Below are 20,586 nucleotides of genomic sequence, written 5' to 3' on the forward strand. Positions count from 1 at the left end.
TGGCCAGTGTTACACTGAATAAAAATGGATGGTAAAAGTGACATCCTTTTGTCTTTGTTTGCTATAATGAAAGTGATTCCTAAGGGACAGGAAGCAACATTTGAATTAGAAATGTGCTCTTGATGGTTGTGCTGAAAATACTCCATCATGGTGTTAATAATTGCCCCACTAATTGCACAGCTAACTTTGAGTCAGATCAGATTGCTAAATGAAAGTGACCAACACAGAGAATAAGCACAGAATAGCAATTAGGCTAGCAGCTTTAGAAAGCCTTTCAGACTCTTTCAGCTATTATTTTAGTTTATAAAGGAACTCTTAATTCTGCTCTGACTATTTCCAGCCACATCAGCAGCGGAGTTTATCAGACAACTTCTGATGTATGCAAGCAGCAAGTTCGCTACATTTCACAAGCTCTCATAGCTTTGGTTGTCTAATTGAAAAGGAAATGAAACTCCAGACTATAAAGAAAGGAAAGATTCCTCAGCCTTTTTTCCTGCGTAATTGCCTTGTTAACTCTCTGTAAAACACACAGTTCAAACTTGCTACAATTAAACTCACCAAAAATGTCAATGTGTGTAGTTCCACTGCTCCAACAATCACCACCCCTATATTTTTATAATAATAAATAAATCTTTAAATTACTGTGCCCGATGTCAAAATATTCAAAATATAACATGCTGCTGCCGAAGCTCCCTTGTACTTCTCCTGCACTTCATGCCTGTCCTGTCCCTCCATATCCCATGTCTTCTAACTGGCCTCCCTCCATCTCAGGGGCTGTGTGCAGTCTTAGCCCAGTGTCCTGTCATGTTCACTGGGAGGTCGCTGAGCCTGATTGCCCACAGTGTTAACACCAACACACCCCCTGTGAATTGAGGTGCCATCTTGGCAGGAAGACTCCCATCAGCTAATCGGGCAACTAGCTGCACAATTAGTGGTTCTTCCGCTGATTTGCTACCACTATATTTTTGGGGTGACCATAGACAGGGAGTCATTTTTTTTGCATATCACTCCTTTAAAAATGCTAAATATCGCATCTTTTACAAACAAAACAAAAAGATCCTGCTTGCTGTGTCACTTTGTAGCCACATACCATTGCATATTGTTGTGTCAGTAGCAAAAGAGGCTTTAAAGTTCATGATAGTGTCACTCAGTGTCCTCATAGCTCTGTCAGTTGCCCGGCATCCATTATCATCAAGACAGAAGTATTGTTCTGTGTGTTAAGGCATCATCAAATCTGAATGTCAGATATGCAGTGAGCTGTCAGTAGACTCTCCAGAGTGTCAGTAAAGGACGGCAGGCTTCATCGCATCCACGCCATCCTGATGCAACACTACCAAAATCCAGATGAGTCCTTGTAATTAAGTATTATCTCCGGAGCCGAACCAAACAGTCTCAGCCTAATCCAGCCATTCCATTACTCAAGACAATAAGATAAATGTTTTCTACATTATGTTTGTCTTTTTGTTGTCACATAAATGACAGCTGGAAGTTAAAAGCCCCTGGTCATTCTTATCTGACACAATAACATGTTTAGAAAATGGCTCTGTCCCAGTTATTGTCAGAGACTGAGTTAATGCCACAGCAGCCGCTGGCAGACTCCCCCTACGCCCTTCCTGCTTAATTTCACTCTCTCTCTCTCTCTCTCTGTTGCTTCCTTTTCCTCCCACTGCTCAGAGACACACTTTAATCCAGTTTCCTGGCAGGGATCCTTATGCAAGTCTGTGAAACACACTCTAGAAACACACACTATCAATTGAACAGACTTGTATAACGAGGCTGCCGTCAAAGACAGTGACTAGACACATCTGTCATTTGGTTTCATTACTGTAAACAGATTTGAACTTCCCCAGGTCTCCTTGTCTAGGTCAAGGCCTTTCCGGCTGCTTTGCATTCTGGGATTCACAGTGTCGACCGCCTTATAATTATGAAAGGGTTATAGCTTTTGAAGCATGTCTCAGTACTGTTGGGTTTCCACCGTTGTGGCCAAGAAAAGCTTTCGATTATTTGCTTAGTTTTTTGCACTCTTTGATTTGACTTAATTCTGTCTCCTACTTTTTGTCCTTTCATTTCTCACTTGCAACATGCTTGACAATTTTTGCATGGGAGATATGCACCCGTTTCATTGTTTTTTTTTTGTTTGTTTTTTTAAGAACAATTATGTGTTTCTGCGTATTTGTGATGGAAAATCCTCTCTCACAGTCTCCTCCTGTGTTCGTTTTGATTTCTATCTCTCTCTTCTTTGACTTCCTCGGTTGTTTCTCCTCTGTTTGTGCAGTCGTTTGCTGCAATGCTGTTCACTGTAATTCTTCACTAACCCCGCCAGCCCCCCTCCCCCTCCCCTTGCCCCCCCTCCCCCACCCCTCTCATTACGGTCCTGTGGGGTTCCGCAGTAGTAGAGACGTGGAGTCCTTGTGTGAGCAGGGTTGCATTACTGATCCCAAAAACAGTTGTTGATCACGTCTAGTCCTAAACTAAAGAGGGGGAGGCCAAATGTGGGTCTCACTCCAGCATTTTTTCTGTTCGCTTTTTTTCGTTCTTATTATTTGTTTTTTGGGGTTATTGAACAACCAAAGCGCAGCTTCATATTTATGACAGGTCATCAGCTCCAACCTGAAGAATTAAGGTGAAGAGCATTTATTTAATGTTGAAGTTTTTTTATGATTTTTCCTCCCCTTTGTGTGCCCTTTTACTGGTGTCCATTTCTTTCCGTTGTTTGAGATGATTTATGTTGATGTCTCTTGTCTTGTTCTGGCTTTATGCATCCTGCATGGCCTGAGCATTTGCCACGTCCTTGCCTTCTCTTCTATCACTCCTTCCCTTCCTCTCTTGTCCTCTTCTAATTCCTCCTCTCTCCTGTTTGTCTGAAGCGTCCCTGAGCTCTGCTGTCTCCTCTGCCTCCCTGTGAATGAACTGAACCAGCATGGCTTCTCTGCATCCTCCCTTCCTGTCTCTCCCACAGCACCGTTCCTGCTTCCTAAACCGTCCCCCTCCACTTTTGGTTTCCTCTCTGCGCTTGTTTTTCCAGCTCTCACATGTAACATGAGTGTAAAATTCCCATCCATCTACTCATCTCTTGATGTCATGAATAACAAAGAACAATACATGGAAAGATGTATTTATGGTTGAGCTGAGGGACCTATGTCATAATATGTAAGGCCTAGAATATAGCCAGTGTGAAGCTGAGTTAAAGACAAAACAAACAACGAAGAGTGTAGTAGGCAAAAACAGCAGTGTCTGTTTGGTCTCAGAGCACTGAGACCTCTCTCTGTCTTCTCACTTCCACTCTCTCTGGTTTAGATCACGGGGAGATGTTGGAGATGCAGGGTTTTGGAGGCAGCCCGTCGTCGTGGCAACAAGCTGAAGTAACCGCTCACGAGTCGCTGTGCCAGTCTTGCTCCACGGCCGGTAGCAACGTGTCCTTCGACTACCCGGCAGGCTGTACCTGCGTCCATGAGCCATCAGACATTCACACGTATGTCGTTTGATTTTATGAAGCACTGTATCTAAAAACTTCCTGTCAGTCAAATACAACCCAAAGCACCAGTTTGTATTTTATTCCTGTCTTTGTGAGTGTTGCTGTAATGTTTTAATTATAATTGTCTTTGAGTTTTGAGATTGTAATTGAAAGCAGTCTGAGATTTCATGCAGGCGGCATCTAGTCCATCTGTCCAGTAGGAAAAACACATCGATGCACTGAAGTTGTTGCTTAATCTACAGCCATGGCTGTGGTTTCTTCAGTAAAAGTAAAAAGCCTATATAAACAAAGACACCTCTACAAACCAGAGGGTGGCTCGGTAGTCATGGGTGACTTCTGTTTTCCACCAGTGTTCCTCTGAAGATGCTCTGCCAGAACATGAAGAGGCAGATAGTCTCCAGAGCCTTTTATGGATGTAAGTCTGTCACGTTACCTCTGCACAGTGCTCATACTTTCATTTCCAGCTGTTTTGTGAATCTTATGACTGTGACATTATTTGTGTAATACAACACGTTACGTCTTCTTACTTACATACATGAGTTAAACACCACTTACTGTTATCAGTTGTAGCTTGTGCGTAGCACGGGGACATTTTTACACCGACACAAACTGTATATGATGTCAGTTTATTGATATACAACTTCAGTTCAACAGTTTTAGATTAGTGTAAAACATAACTAAGAATTGTTTAGTTTAGATCTCATTCATCATATTAAACTGTGAATGTGTGTCACATGACCACAGGCATTCAGGTGGTTTATCACATTTAACAATTTCTGGGACACATTTACATTTTGATGAATTATCATTAGTCACTCATGGCCGTAGATGGTTCACAGACTGGTTTCGTTTTTCATTTCCATTCATCACCGAAACATGTTCTCCTTTATCAGTTTAATATTGTATTTTAACATCTCGGAATTGTTCTTTTTCAGCTTTGTATATACAATGTTAATGCCTCGGAATTTTTTTTTTTTTTTTTCAGTGATTTACATTGCGTGTCAGAGGACATAGGGAGTTGTATGTTGTAAACATTGGAGAGCCTTCTGAGACAAATCCGTAAAAATTTACTCTGACTCTACGAAGGCTTGGTCTCAGCTGTGTGTGTCTGTCCGTGTCACACCTGTCCTGTCAGGGCTGGCCTACTGTCGACACCTGTCCACCGTGCGGACTCACCTGTCAGCTCTGGTCAACCACAACATCGTCCCCCCCGACAGACCCTGTGAGGCATCCGGGGGCCTCAGCAAAGAGGTGTGGAGCAAGTACCAGAAAGACTGCAAGGTGGGTAGAGAGCAGAGAAGTTTGTACAGCAGCTAACAAGTGAGGCTGAGAGAGAAATGAAATGTAGGCCAACAAGCAGCAGGAATTACAGCAACATGAGAGGAGTCTTAATCTTCTTCCTGCACCATCTGACAAACCTCCACCTGCAGTTAATGGCCGTAAATCACCGCAGACTGCCAAGTCATCACTGAGTCATTGGTATTGATCTAGCCTTATAGATTTGTCATGGTCATCTTATGCCGTGCAAGTCTTATTTACCACAATACTTTATAGCATTGAGATAAAGTGATGCAACCTGTGAGGAATGTTTTTATAAGAATAACAGGGAGCAAATTTTTCTTTCTGTAAATCTGCTGTCAAGCTTTGACATCTAAGTGCAATTTCAGCAGCACATAAGAAGTTTTTAACAGATAGGAAAGAGGCATGTGCTATTTAATGAGCATAACGGCTTCAAGTGGCCAGTTTTTCTGTTTAAAAGAGAAGAAATCCCAGAGAAAGAGTCCCAGAGATGATGCTCAGTGTCTTTATTTATTTTCTCATGCTTCCCTGATTGGACAGCAGAGGAAGTCTGGAGATTTTTTATTTTTTAAGTAAAAGTAGCAGCAATACCTAAATGTAGAAATACTTTATTCAAAGTAGAAGGCTAACGCTCAGCATTTTACATAGGTAAGTGTACAAATGTATTAGCAGAAAAATACTAACTAAACTAAATATGCACATGGCACCATACAGAGTGTTATATTGTAATATACTAATTAAGATTTTAAGTGCTTTACAATATGACGAAAGGTTAAAGGGAAGAGTAAAACATTTCAACAAGAGAAAAAAGTGCAGTGAAAAAACATTATAAAACATTTAGAAGCTTCACTGTATATTTTATTATTGGACCAGTGTTACTGATGCTGAATTGGACGAATTTGGAGTAACTGTTCAGTGTTCAGTGAAGTGAAAATGCAACACTTCCCTTCAAAATGTAGTGCAATAAAAACAGAGTGTAGCATAGAATGGAAAACCAAAGCACCCGAACTCCTCACCCCTGTTTTGGAGCACTGTGAGGCCTCACCCTGCACATTTATATGTATTAGTTCTTGTTGCCCTGAATTTCAAAGTTCTCACTGTTAATTGTGTTTAAACTTCATAAAATTTTTTTTTTTTTTTTTTTTTTTTTTTTACTTCATAATTAAACTTCAGTTACCTCTTAATGAACTGTTTTTCTATTATTCCGTCATACCCTCATCTATAGTATTACCTCTTTTAGCTGTATATGAATTGTAAGTCAGGGATGGTGTACCGCTCCTGCAGTCTCCACCTCTCTCCACGCTCTAATGAAAAATTAATGAGTTTCAGTGAAATGAAGTCTCATTACAGAGTGCTGTGCGATACCATCGTAGCTATTAAAGCAGCCAGTGTAATCATTCATCAACTCTGACAAAGTCATCATTACTAATTTACACTCTATTCATATCTGTGTCCTTTATCTTCTGCACTCATCTACGTCTTCTTCTGTATGGATCGCAATCACTCTTTCTCTTCTTCCATTATTGATGCACTTCCTCTTCCTCGTTCTCCTCTCACCATTCACACCAGGCTGCTTCTTCCTGTCATCTTTCTTCCTCTTTTGGTTTATATATAATTATTAACCTTCCTTCCTGTGCATGTGTGTGTGTGTGTGTGTGTGTGTGTGTGTGTGTGTGTGTCTGTGTAGAACTATAAGGAGCTGGAGCTGCTGAGGTTGGTTTATTATGGTGGGGTGCAGCACGACATCCGGAAGGAAGTTTGGCCTTTCCTGCTGGGACACTACAAGTTCGGCATGGGCAAAAAGGACATGAATCAGGTACAGCACACACACACAGACAAACAAACACACACACACACACACACACACACACACACACACACACACACTTAAGTTCTCACTTAATTTGTGTGCTTGTCTTTTCTTTCCTGTAAAGATTGATGTGAAGATCAGTGAGCGCTACCAGCAGGTGATGCGGGAGTGGAAGGCCTGCGAGGTGATCGTCAGGCAGAGGGAGAAGGAGATGCAGTCAGCCATCTTTGCCAAGCTGTCATCAGGCAGCAGCATCGACAGCCACGTGCTGCGACTCGTTCACAGAGACTCCACACTCAGCAACGAGGTGAAGAAACCCATGACAATATGACATTTACCCAACAAGCATCTGACTACTTATTAGACGTAATAATACAGAGAGTACTTCTAATGGTGTATTGAACTGAGCTTGACTGAAGCTCAGACCGATATACAATAATCAACCTAACCCAAATGTTTTAAATAGCATTGTTTAGACATGATCACACATGCTAATATTTGCTTCATGTTTGTTGTATCTGAGCTCATTAACATGGCTGATAACCAACCAATAACCCGTTCTCCTTCAGGACAACTTCACAGTCTTACACCCATCACCAAGTTATACATTTAAATATGTTCTACCCAGCCTGTGAAATGATTAAGCAATATTACCAAACTGAATAAATTCTGCACTTATTAACACTTGTTACAACTAAGACACCTGCTGATTAGTTTTTTCCACATATAGATTCAGCCTCTGCATCTGTAAACTTCACAAGTATTATTACACCAGGGGCGCCATGCAGCCTGCTCATGGCCACAGCTGACAGGGGATGCTGAACACTCTAAATGTCTTGTTGACCAATCAGCTTACTTGGTTGGAGCTACTTGATGTAATAATAAGGCCTTCTGTGGCCCTGCAGGAGCTTTGTTAAACACACAGTGTGTCATTTCTGCCATTCTCTTTAAACAATCCCAAAGAACTGTAGTTTGATTATGTTGTCAAGAAGTGCAGGAGCTGCTGATGAAAATCTCTCTGTGATGAGCAACACAAACAATGCTAAACAGAGTGGCTAACTTATGAGCTTACTTTGTTTTCTCGCACACTCTGTGTCACCTGGTGTTTCTCGTGTTTCCCCAGAAGTTATAGAAACTAGAGAGGGTAAAGCGCGGGCTTCAGCCAGTGTGAGCTGAGCTTCCATGAAAGCTGTAAAATCACAGATCTGTGGGTTCACTTATACATTTTAGTCAAAAATAGTGATTTATTTTTTACATTAATGATATGAATTGGTTAAAAGTAACATGTTTTCCAGAGGAACTACACACCATATTCTTTGGTGAATGACAGTGACAATGATCATGTCAGTATCCCTCCCTGGGGTGTGCACTGTCATACCTTTTCTTAATTAATATTAAACTCATGTTGTGATCTACTTGATACAATTGTTGCAAGAAGAGGGCAGCTGTGAGTGTGTGTGTGTGTGTGTGTGTGTGTGTGTGTGTGTGTGTGTGTGTGTGTGTGTGTGTGTGTGTGTGTGTGTGTGTGTGTGTGTGTTAAAGTCATGAACATGGACCTGGTTATGGAATGATGTCAGTAGTAACGACAGTATTTCAGACTCCCTGACAATAATGTGATTGTAATCGTCATTGTGCAAATAGAAACTAAACAAACTTTGTGTCTGAAGTGTGTAGACCTCCCAGCAGCTGGTTGAACACACTGTCTCAATTGATTTCACCATTTACAACAAATGTATTTTAAGAATATAACAAATTGATGGCAAACATGCCAAATTTTACAAATACAGTAAAAGTAATTAATATAGGCCATTTATTGTCATTCATACAGAAAGTCATCTCTGAGCTAGTGACTTATACTTAAGTTACCCCAAACACTAAATTTGTCGCAACCCAAACAAATCTACCAACTTACCTGTTACACACACACACACCCCGAGAACAAGCCTCATCAGACATTATTTTGCAGGAAACGATCGCCACATCCTGAGGTTAGCACTGCAGATGACAACTGCGATTGGTTTAAAGAAATATGAACAAGACAGAGGTTTTTTTGAACCTATAGCAGAATGAGAACTGGTGCAGCTAGACATATATCTAGTGCAGACAGAGCACTATGGGAATCGGTATGGCTACAAAAAACTAGGGTTAATGTAAGTCAGGGGTATCAAACTCTTTACTCTTCATTGCTTGGCCACCATCGTCTTTTTGCTTTCTGATAAATGAATAGTCCAACATTGAACGCTACAAGACTGGTGTCTACTCAGTGCTGCAGTGGGTCCAGGGGCCAACAGTTTGAGACCCCTGATGTAAGAACTCAACAAAATATGGAACATACAGTAGGTAATGTGGAAATCTTACAAATTATGATTGAGAAACTACACTGTCATTTAGTATTAACAGGGTGTGTTTGATTTCAAAAACTGGGGGAATTACCATCAGCAACCCTGGTGAAATCATACACCATCTGATTTATGGTCCCACCCCGCGTCATGTCTGTCCTCCATCACTTCTAAAGTTCCATCCTTCTTCAGGTGTTTATGTCTGTGGATGAGCCCGACGCGGGGAGCCAGGAGACCCCCAGTGGAGAGGACAGTACCCCCACCATGACCACCCTGGTTCCCCCTGCAGCCCTCCCCCCAGAGGAGCGCCCTCTGGTGGAGTTTGACTCCCCCGACTCGGGTCTCCCCTCCTCCAGAAACTACTCAGTGACCTCTGCTCATTCCCAGATCCTGTCCAGCATAGACGATGGTCAGAGTACGGAGGAGGAAGGGGGGGTTGGGGAGGAGGGCAGCACTCCGGGTGTGCTTGGGGGGCGGCAGGACTCTCTGACTGAAGACAGGCTTTGCAGTCAGCTGGACAAACTGGTGACCAATGGAGCAGCCGCAGAGGGAATATCACCTTCACTCTCCTCATATACGGTATGCACAGTACGACAATATGTCTGTTTATTGAATCTGACTGAGTGAATCTACAGCAAGTGGGACAGACATATGACACCTTATGAGCCACAGAGCAGATGGACAGACAGAGGCTGTGCATAGTATGCTCTACACGTTGTCACTCACAAGGTTTTCTCTGTGCAGATCGAGCTGTTGGACACGGTCGCCCTCAACTTGCACAGGATAGACAAAGATGTGCAGCGCTGTGACCGTAATTATTATTACTTCACCACGGCCAACCTGGAGAAGCTACGCAACATCATGTGCAGGTATGTGAAGAATATGTTTGTAAGGTTCTTCATTTATAACAATACTAGTGCAGTGCCTGCTAAATGTGCCTGTTAGATTGCTTTGCCTGTGGTATTGATCATTTGTCAGCTGTACTGAGAGCTGCTCAACTAAACTGATTTACACTCCACAGTGGTTGCAGAGGGTTATCAAAACACCCACATTAAAACTGAAATTAGCTGACTCACCTATATTTCAGCCTGGCTCATAGCTACTAACTCATGTTCAAACCACAGACAGGTAGAGAGACAGACAGAGAATCTGTGCTTCATAGTGACACAAGTCTAACACTGGACTAAACTCTGCATAATTTATACAAACCTGCTAACCCTAACACAAACCTTTTCATCACAGTATTGGTATTTATTACTCTGAACAAGACAACAATATGAAAACTGAAATGTGACCTACAGAAAAAAAAAACTTCCAAGAAAAGGATTTCTTGTTTAGTTTTTTAAATGTATTGTTGATAGGGAAACCTGTTCACACACAATGTAGAACATGCAAGTCCTGACAGACACAAGCAAGCTGGCCTCTATTTCTAGGACGTCTTTTGGCATTTCCTCTATCAGTTCTGGTTTTTGCAAGACCTCTTGTGGCAGATCCCCAACCTGTCTGTGTGTTTCCGCTTTCAGTCATTGATGGATGTTCGAATCCTTGAAGACTCTCTCCATAAGCTGACCCCTGGCTTCTACCAGTTCTCTCTTCTTGAATTCAGCATGAAGATTGATAACCTGAAGCTGACTGATTTGAGCTGCTGTAACTCCATGCTGCTCTGTCCAGTCCTCGATGAGCTCCATGTTGGTTTTGTTAGTGTGAGCAGAGTCATCCAGAGGTTCAAGTGGAGGAGGTGTGGAGCACAGAACAAAACTTTGAATTCGTTCTTTGAGCATCTGCACTTCCTTTTCATAGCTGATGCTCAATTTCCGCTCCGCCTCCGGTTCCTTCTCTTTCTCCTGAAGTCTTTTCCTGATGATGTCGGTGTTACTCTCTGCCATCCTCCTTTGTTTTTCCTGATCAAGGTCATATTCTGCTATCTCCAGGCGCTTTTTAAGACTGCTCTCCTCTTTACAGGGGAGCAGTGGGGTTCTGGGAGTATATAAGTGTCTGCACTTGCTGTCAGCATGAGGATCAGCTTCTGGCTGTGTGGGGAGCTCCTTGTCTTCCTTGTCCCTGCTGTTGCCATCACAGAGCACAGCTCTTACCTGTTGGTGTTCCATGTGCAAAGCTTTAGTACCCATGCGTGGCACCCGACGCAACGCCTTCGTACCTGAAGATGCCCCAGTTGTTGGCAGATCCATTTCTTGATTGTAGTGTGTTAAGCACTCCTGACATCTTTCTCCAACAGTGTTGTGTCTCAGAATGTGTCTGTGAAGTGACTGACTGTTAGTGGTTAGCTTACACATTATGCACATTGAACATTCTGCTCAGCACCAACCAGCAGGCAGACAGTTAGATCAGCTGAATCAAGCTAAAAGGGAGTTAATATTTGTCCTCTGTTCACCAGATGACAAGTTTATATCTGAAATAACCAAAATAACAAATAACTATATCTGTCAGAAACTTGGCGTCAAATTTTTAATATTCTTTAATAAAATGTAGTGGAGGAAAAGTACTAAGTAGAAAACAGTCCCATAATTTAACGGTACCCCCACCCACAGACTAACATGTACATTAAATCTCTTGGTCGCTTGTCTCCTTCTTGTCTGCAGCTACGTGTGGGAGCATTTAGAGATGGGCTACGTTCAAGGCATGTGTGACCTGCTCGCTCCACTCATGGTCATACTGGATGATGGTGAGAGGACAGAATCATCGCTCAGCTGTTATCTCCTGACTTTAATTATTGTAAATGGCACAGGCAAAAAATAGCTCCAGTAGTCATTACAGAGTTGAAGCTAATGTGCCTGATTTAGAAAAAGAAATAATAAATCAGCTTCACACTTACATTACAAATGTAACAGCAGCCATGTGCACTTTTATTCATGACTGTGAAGCTTAGTTACACAAGAATCAGACATCACACACAGGGAGGACTGTCTCATGTGTATATAGGTCAGGTAACTTAAAGTCAACAGTCATAGTCCACTTGATAGTTCTGGAGCTTTTAAGCCAAAACAACTGAAGTAGCTTTGGACAGTGGCTGACACAGCAATTACTTACTTATTTGTCATTCCATGTTTGAAATTAAGTTGGGAAATAAAAATTAATTTCAGTTTGTTATTGTAATGGGTGGTTGTGTGATGGACAAAGCAGCAGTTTAAGTGCTGTCCTGGCAACATGAACCTATGTTCCTCTTGTTCGTGTGTGTGTGTGTGTGTGTGTGCGCGTGTGTGTGTATGTGACAGAGTGTCTGGCGTACAGCTGTTTCACTCAGCTAATGAAGAGGATGAGTCAGAACTTCCCTAATGGCGGAGCCATGGACACACACTTTGCCAACATGAGGTCACTGATCCAGGTGATGGATAACTCTTATTGTGTGACAGAGACAGTGTGTGTCACTTCTATTAAAACCCACTGACGTTGTCTGTTCTCTCTCTCTCTGATGTCAGATCCTGGACTCAGAGCTATTCGAACTGATGCAGCAGAACGGAGATTACACTCACTTCTATTTCTGTTACCGCTGGTTCCTGCTGGACTTCAAGAGAGGTGATCAACACGTCCTTCACTCTCACTTACCTCTGCATTAAGTCATTTTGACCACTGTGGGGCTGAAAGACTGCTGATCACACTGATCAAAGCTGGCAGGTGCCCTTGTCCCTGTTGTACTCAACCACAAACTCCTCAAGGTTAGTTTAGACATCAGTGTGTTAGAGCCGTGCAACTGAGGGGAGTGAGGTAAGCCTTTGGCAAATGTTAATTTAAGGTTAAACTCGTGATGGGTGGCAGAAGTCAAGTGGTTTAAACAGCTAAACTCTGCAGCCTGAAAGGTTGAAAACATAAAAACTAGTAAATAAATAAAGTAATTAAATGAGATTTCCTCATCAATATCTCAGAAAGTTACTAGATAGCAACATAATTACATCATCATGAGGTCACCTACTCTACACTCTGGAGTTAACAGATCTTAAACCACGCTTCTTTGCCTTAAACAGCACAAGTGCTCATGATGTTACAGATTCAATACCTCTGTGGCATGTCTCATGAGGAAGTTTCTGTTCCTCTCAGCTGCACCAAATTTTATTTTTCTAATGGTTGCAGGAATGGGCTTTAAAGTGGGATTTGGGGACCCCCTAGTGGTCTTTGAAGGGGCTCCAGGGGTCTGCAAAAAGGAAATTCATTTGTTTTTATTATACACTTTATTATACACTTTTTTGTAGTCATCTTAAAGCAAAAGGGGACTCGTAACAAAATGCCTACTATAAAAGTGTGTGTGTGTGTGTGTGTGTGTGTGTGTGTGTGTGTGTGTGTGTGTGTGTGTGTGTGTGTGTGTGTGTGTGTGTGTGTGTGTGTGTGTGTGCACGCGCATGCAGAGCTTCTGTACGAGGATGTGTTTGCAGTGTGGGAGGTGATCTGGGTGGCTCCCAGGATTTCATCAAAGCACTTTGTGCTGTTTCTGGCCTTGGCTCTGGTCACAGTTTACAGAGAGATCATCATCGACAACAACATGGACTTCACTGACATCATCAAGTTCTTCAATGGTAAGAGGCGTCTGCAGTCAGTATGGTGTGTATGTTCATTTTGTGGATTGATTTATTTGTGACCAGTTGAAATGTGTTGAGTGATGGTACAAAACCATGTTTGTGTAGTAGAACAATTCTCTAAACCAGCCAGTATGAACTGGTGTGATGTGATCTCTTCTCTTAGTTGGACAAAGCAGGACTATAACACTGTAGCCAGCTGAGCATTGTAAGACAACTCTGAGTCAAAAGTAAATACGTTTTTTTAGTAACTTTTTTTAGCGTTGTTATATTAGACACCCAGAATCCAAGTGGATATTCATTATTGGTGTAAAATTAATTGGAAATTATTGAATTAGAAACACATTCATCATCCCCCAGCAACAGAATCGGTATGTGAATCTCTTCGGGTGTTCCAGCTATGATTACCAGTGTGGATTTTCAGTGCCTTCCTGGTTTAACTAGTACAACATATAAGCAAGTTCATGCACTGACACAGTGCTGTGAGAGAGAGGTGACTGTGGTAAGATGCGCTCCTTCACAGTCAGACACAGTCAGTTCAGTGTATCATTTGGGATTGTTGGCACTGTTTTGTTGGTAGTTTAGTTCAAGCTAACAGCTGACTGAGCTAACCGCTTACAGATGAGCCAAACACAGAGAAGTGTTAAGCTGTGAACTGCACTTTAATGTGACAGCACAAATTTACAGTAACTAATCATTAGAGCTGAGTGTATGTGCATTGAGAACCCGCTTTTGAAGGCACATCTTACTTTCTGAAAATACACCCATTAAATAGCAGAAGACAAACTGCGCCTTTAACCTCAAATCAGCCTCTTGTTGGTCAAGTTAACCATGCATCAGCATGCATCAAATGTCTTTTGATTGGTCAGCAGTCTAGAACAGGGCTACATGAATACACGTGATGTGTTAATTGTATTGTGTATGTGTATTTCTGTAGCTGTTTCTCTGACAGTGTGTCTGACCCACAGAGATGGCCGAGCGTCATGACGTCCAACACATCTTGAAGATAGCTCGCGAGCTTGTGCACAAAGTCCAGTCTCTGATGGACAACAAGTGACTGTAGAGGAAGTGGAGGAGGAGGAGGAGGTAGATGAGGAGGAAGAGGAAGAGAAGAGCCCAACCATACAGGACACTCAGCTCTTCTTCATCCCTCAGAGAGTGTTTCCAGGCCTCCACCTATCCAGAGCAGGTCCAGGGCGTCCAGGGCTCCTCCCTGCCCGAATGAGGGCCCGGGAGTGCTGCAGGAGCTCTGCTGAGGCAGCCTGGCACTGGAGCTCAGCCTCAATCTGTTTACATTTACCTTCACATGGAATGCCCATGGTGTCTGTTCAGACATGTGGATTTGTCTGCATGCTTGTGAGTTTGATCACACTGTGAACGCATTCTTGAGTCCCCAGTCGTACAGAGCTTGTGTGCGTGCATGAAAGCAGTCACACACACACATACCTATACACACACACCGCACACACACACACAGAAACAACATTAGCTCTATCAATGCTCTAGAGTGTCATCCTTTTCCTGACTCTGAGGCAGAACATAACGGATGCCCGTCAGGAGGGCTAAAGCGTTGTCAGTGTTTGACAGATGTGTTCCTCCATGCAGTGTTAGCGGAGGACGTCAGAGTGTGGGAGTGCAGGATTTCCATACAACACTGTCAGAGGAGCAGAAGACTTAGCCACGAAGAAGTTTTCATTAGTGACCAAATGGACTGTGCCAACTACCTTTTCATGAGTGTTTTCTACAACAAGCATGTGTGTTTGTACGCCCCCCCCCCCCTTTTTTTTTCTTTTTGTCCAAGAGTATATTGTCACACAAATGTTGCCTTTATCAGTAACAGCCCAAGGCACTTTGTTGCACTTTTTGCGATGGTGTCCTCTGCGGTGCCTGTGAAGGCCTCACCGGAGTCGGTTGGGGCCGGAGGCGCCACAAGAGGCCGAACTGTTGAGAAACTGAAGAAGAGAGAGCGAATTGCAGCCAACTTTCCTGAGCATGTAAGTCAGTGTTAAAGCATGTTTAATCCTTGTTTCAAGTCAGAGGAAACGTGACAGCAGAGCACAACACAAAGACAAAAGCACACAGGCCATTCTCGTTCCTGTAATGTAAAACTTCTATCTCTATTTTGTAATGCCAAGATTTCAGTACAGGATCAAAGCTGCCACAGAGGGCACTGCATTTCTGCAAAGTGACGCCGTTTAATGAGTGAATAATAAACATTTTACACATATAAGGTTTTTAAGACTGTAAATATCTTAAAATCTGATTAGTTTTATGCAAAAATCATTCTTAAATCGTTCTTAAATTTGAGGGATGAATTGTCAAACAACATTTAGATTTCACAACTTTTAAACGAAAAAAAGTAAAACGAACAAATACCAACTGATTTTTCCCCTCTTCTTATTCTCTTCACATTTTTTGTGCAGAGTTTATTTTGTAGCTGCCCAAAAATGTTTGGACTCCTGACCTCAGTATTTCTAAAAGCCTGGCTGCTGCCAACTTTCAAGGACACTGGGCTGAAAAATCCCAGTGACTGATAGCACATTGAAAGGAAAAATAACTGGGTGTTACAGATGTTATAGAGGCTGGTTAGAAGAAGCAGACATGACATGCTGGGTGAAAGAAATGAAACATGATCAAGAAAAATCTTGAAAGAAAGTAACAGATTGATTCTATTTGCCTTGTCTAAAGGTGAATATTTCTTTTTCATGTAAGGCCGGTTTTATTCTGTATTTTTGTTAGTTATGTCACAAATCCCAGATACCAAATACAAATACCAAACCACCCATCCAACAGATCTACTGAGTGCCAAATATATTAAGACTGGGTCTCAAATACTGAGTTTAGTTTTTCAGAGAGGCTCAGTAATTGACACAAGCAGCTGGGCACTGTAGTTTTTAACAAACACAACATGAATATCACATGAAAGTGAATAATGCATTTATCCGGGACTATTTTCAGAGGTGGATGAATACACATTTGGTGCTATACTTCGTATTTGCCACAGCAGGACTAATGTTTAAGGTTTTCCCCTGAATGAAAAAGGAATATTCCAGGGAATACCCTGTCTGCACATTTCTTGTTAAGTATGAAGCCAGATTTAAAATAACAGACGTATAAATAATAAAATGACGATTATTATAATCTTCTGACATTATTTCTTTGTTAGATAATGTGATAATGGTCGGGCTGATCCAATTCTCGATTATTGGTATCAGTGGTTTTTGTGTCAATAAAAACGCACTACTTTGGCTGACGACTCTGTGGTCTCAGCCAGTGTGCCGCCCGCAGTATCATCACACCATCAACACTGAATAATCTGAGTTTTCAAAGTAACTACTGATCAGAGTTCAAATAAATGTAATGGAGTGGAATATAAATTAGCCAAAAACAAAAAACACTTGTCTCAAAATGTCACTTAAATTATGTTGGTGAGTAAACTGGACTGATTATTCTGATAATTGATGATTATGACACGAAGATTTTTATTTAAACTTGAAATTGTTTTCCGCAAACTACCACTAATACTGTCAGTTTACATTCTTTGTTGGTTTGGGTCTGCACATGTGATTGGTTGACAGTAAGAGAACTATAGAATAGCAGCACCTTGAAATGGGGACTGGAGTGGAACATGCTCACTGATCTGAAGGCACCATGAACACTGCTGATCTTCATACTGCGTTCAGCAGCGCTGTCAGGAAAAGTGGCTGCAATTGTCCGTGTTGAACTTAATTCTCCTCCTGCCTGAAGTCCAGCCCTTAATAAAAATGAAGACGTGCTTGGACTGGATTGGTCCAACTAACAGATGTGTGCTTCCAGGTTTTACAAAATAAAATACCTGAGAAGAAGCAGCTTTTAATGCCAAACTTTCTCTAGTGTTCAAGTCAGTCAGTATTAGGTTTGGCTAAACAGTGACAGCGTATTCATGTTTGTATCTAAAGGGACATTTTTGATACCGTTTCCACTCCCCCTCATCAGTGTGACCTCTTTGTCTCCGCCCTCTTCGCCTCCTTAAACGTCCGAACACGGCTGCATATGATTGGTCATCCAGCACGGACCTGCACCTGTGATTCAAGTGCCAAGAGTCTTCCCCAATCCTGAAGTGTACTGTAGTCATCCGGCTCTCTGATTCGCTAGTTTGATCCCAGGAACGGGCAGTGGTGTGGATGTACCTCGCTACGGCCGCTCCCCCTCCCCTACCCTGCTGCCATGGTGATGGAGGAGGGTCAGCGGGGGAATCCAGGGCCCAGGCAGAGCTTTTTTCTTCCAATCAGGACATTGTGTACCAAAGCCTTGAAACAGCCCCCTCTGTGGCATGACGACAATGTGCAATTTCATACTGCATCTTGAAGACTGACTGTTTACTTTGTGTGTAAAATATTTTTGAAAATGGTGATCTTGGATTCTTTGACTACTGTGCAATTTCTGTCGTTTGAGAAATCCATCAAAGTCTATATTGCTGTAAATACAAACGGAAAGCCCAATATTTCTATGAAGACAGTCCGAACATATATAACTTATTTTGAGATCTATTTTTTATGTTGGTTTTAGCAGCACTAGTCGAAGGTGTATACTGTGCAGAAATGCAGAATGTGTGCAGACTGTGTTACACGTTGACTGTTAAGTGTTCTTTCTCAATGTTGTGCACTGACTTCAAGATTTCAAATTTCTATTTATTTAGAGAGCCAATGATTGCATTGCTGAATATGTATTGGTAAGGATGTATCATTTGCCTTGAATGTAATGTATTAATAAATAAGAGTTTGTTCAGTAGTGGCCTGATCTTTCTCCTTTGTCTGTGGATGCTACAGAGAAAATGGTGTTCTGTTTTGTGGATGACGAAACTTCACCTGACTTTCCATCAGCATGGGGGGAGAAGATAATGAGTGGAATTTTAATTTTTGGGTGAACTGTTCCTTTAGAACTATGGGGTTTTTTTGTTTTTTTTTTTTACAACCCATAACTTTACTTTACTTTAGCCAGCAGCAGGCAGCCGTCTCACTACCTGCCCAGCACCAAACAGCACTAATGTTGCTCTGTGTCTGCTGGGAAATCATTAAAGAACTCTTTGATTAAAAGTTTGCTATATAAACTTTCTAACAAACTGAATGAATGCAGATGTACAGTCTAAATGGATGAGCTGTACGATTATCAAACACATTAAGAGAAGGTGGAACTTCACATTCTATAGAACTTGTCAGTTTACTTTCTCTGCCTATATGTCAGAAAGCCACAACAATGCAGGAATTCCAGCACCAGAGAGGACTGAGGAATATCTTCATAGCTTGGAGACTACAGATTAAAACAAGTTGAGTGTTTTCCAGGCAGGGAGGTTGCAATGAATTGACAGTATTGGTTGTATTATGGAAGATGCATGTGTTCATGTGTGGAAAGAAAGAATATCTCTGTCTCTACTTTGATTTCAACCATTCCTAATAAAATCTGAATCTTGTGTGTGTCATTTCTCTAATGCTATACTAATCAGACTAGAGAATGAGTGTCTGAGCAGTGGCAGTGTGAGAGAATCTGGATGTGATTGTTCTGTGCAAGGATTAAAGATTTGGTTTCTGTGACAAAAGTTTATTTTCACTACAGCTAAAAGTTGCAGCTTGTCACATGTACTCATTCTCAGCACAATGTGGTAAAACTCTTTGCATTTCACCAGTCCCTGAAGAGCAGTGGGTATCTACCACACCGTGCCATGGGACCAACTCCAGATTGTAGGTGGTGCAGGAGAATAAACCCAAGATACATGATGGTGGGTGCCTCCATAGTGAGTAAACAGGGTCAAAATCGATAGTTGACTGGTTGTTGTGACGCCAATAATGTTCACCTGACAACATCTTCACCCAGCTTTTTAAAATTTCATTTAAAATGGTGAGTTTTTCCTCGGCGCTCCTCTCTAATCTTTGGTGCTATTGGGTTGAATAGTGACATTAATGCTTCACTGAAAAGAAAAACAGGGACACCAGGTTTTTAAAAAAGCATTGTTTATCACGGTTGATACTTCAAACTGATCAGTACCCATGACATTGCACAATACAAAGGCATGAAAAAAAAAAAATGTAACATTAAAATAGGTATTGCATCTTCCAAAAGCTAATTTTCCATTCATAAATACGTCTTGCGATTTCAGTTCACTGCAGTTTCTTACAACAGAATCACAGAGTTTTGTTTTCTAAATAGCCAGAAATCATTTCTAAAAATCGATGAGCATGATGTGACACGGAAAAAGTAACAATCAGCAGACATTCTGTGAGTGTGAGAAGTATTAGTATTTTTTTTTCTTTTTGTACAGTACAACATCGAAGGCCACGAGTTCTCCGTAGACGAGGAGTGGTGGCCGCCCGCAGGAGGAGCGTCTGACTCTGGTCTGCTGGGGTCACGTGACCTTTGAGAGGTGCCCAGGCCAACACAGCTGGTGGGATGGTGAGACGGGGTCCATGATTTTCAGCCCCACTGCACCCAGCCCTGTTCCAATCAGAGCACAGTTGGTCAGTGTTCCCTCTGTGACTCTGAGGAAACATTTCATTCCCTTGTTTCATTTAATGACCCTCAATGAGTCAGTCGCACATGTTTTCCTATGAGCTGACTGTGCTGAGTCTCACCCACCAACCAGTCCACACTCTGACATTTAAAGGAACAGTTTACACTTCATCATCCTAATTCCCCTTGCTGCTGACAGACTGACCCATGAAGAGCAGTGTTGCTCAAAACACATTGCTTTGGTGCATTAAATAAACAGCTGTAGGAGCCATGCAGTGTGCCAGCTGTTTCTGTGTCCCATGCAGCATGCAACATCTTTCTGACATCCTTCAGCTTTCTGACATCCTCTCACCTCTAATGAATAATTACTCATCAGTAAGTTACATTTCTAAATTTAAATACTTTTGTCATTTCAAAAGAAATTTCAGAAAAACTCATCAAATGTACCAGTGTGTAGTTTTTCCCATAAGACATTATACTCAGTTTGTTTATAGGGACCTGATCACAGAACAGTGACGAGAAATGCCAAAGATAAGGTGCGTTCGATGTCACGCACAAACAGTGTCGACATTAGAGTTCATCCAGCAGAGATCTACATGACGGCCACAATTCTTCATTCATTGAGTGTAATTCTGCCTGTAATCTCTCTGGTTC

General features: G+C 41.9%; 2 protein-coding genes across 5 annotated transcripts in view; one reads left to right on the forward strand and one right to left on the reverse strand.

The window, feature by feature from the left end:
* sgsm2 (small G protein signaling modulator 2) overlaps positions 1 to 18,219 on the forward strand; it is a 91,990-nt gene extending 73,771 nt beyond the window's left edge. For all 3 annotated transcript variants that reach the window (XM_037087044.1, XM_037087053.1, XM_037087062.1), the window contains 12 exons: positions 3,298 to 3,472; positions 3,826 to 3,890; positions 4,611 to 4,756; positions 6,462 to 6,590; positions 6,709 to 6,891; positions 9,116 to 9,502; positions 9,668 to 9,792; positions 11,524 to 11,606; positions 12,157 to 12,266; positions 12,361 to 12,457; positions 13,282 to 13,449; positions 14,418 to 18,219. In XM_037087044.1, the coding sequence (XP_036942939.1) occupies positions 3,298 to 3,472; positions 3,826 to 3,890; positions 4,611 to 4,756; positions 6,462 to 6,590; positions 6,709 to 6,891; positions 9,116 to 9,502; positions 9,668 to 9,792; positions 11,524 to 11,606; positions 12,157 to 12,266; positions 12,361 to 12,457; positions 13,282 to 13,449; positions 14,418 to 14,506 (1,757 nt within the window). In that variant the 3' untranslated portion in view covers positions 14,507 to 18,219. The remainder of the gene's footprint in view (positions 1 to 3,297; positions 3,473 to 3,825; positions 3,891 to 4,610; positions 4,757 to 6,461; positions 6,591 to 6,708; positions 6,892 to 9,115; positions 9,503 to 9,667; positions 9,793 to 11,523; positions 11,607 to 12,156; positions 12,267 to 12,360; positions 12,458 to 13,281; positions 13,450 to 14,417) is intronic.
* Positions 18,220 to 19,419: 1,200 nt separating this feature from the next.
* tpst1 (tyrosylprotein sulfotransferase 1) overlaps positions 19,420 to 20,586 on the reverse strand; it is a 44,900-nt gene continuing 43,733 nt past the window's right edge. For both annotated transcript variants that reach the window (XM_037078799.1, XM_037078791.1), the window contains one exon: positions 19,420 to 19,917. The gene's annotated coding sequence lies outside the window, so the exon portion shown is untranslated. The remainder of the gene's footprint in view (positions 19,918 to 20,586) is intronic.

Source organism: Acanthopagrus latus, chromosome 2 (genome assembly GCF_904848185.1).
Source record: "Acanthopagrus latus isolate v.2019 chromosome 2, fAcaLat1.1, whole genome shotgun sequence".
Classification (NCBI taxonomy): domain Eukaryota; kingdom Metazoa; phylum Chordata; class Actinopteri; order Spariformes; family Sparidae; genus Acanthopagrus; species Acanthopagrus latus.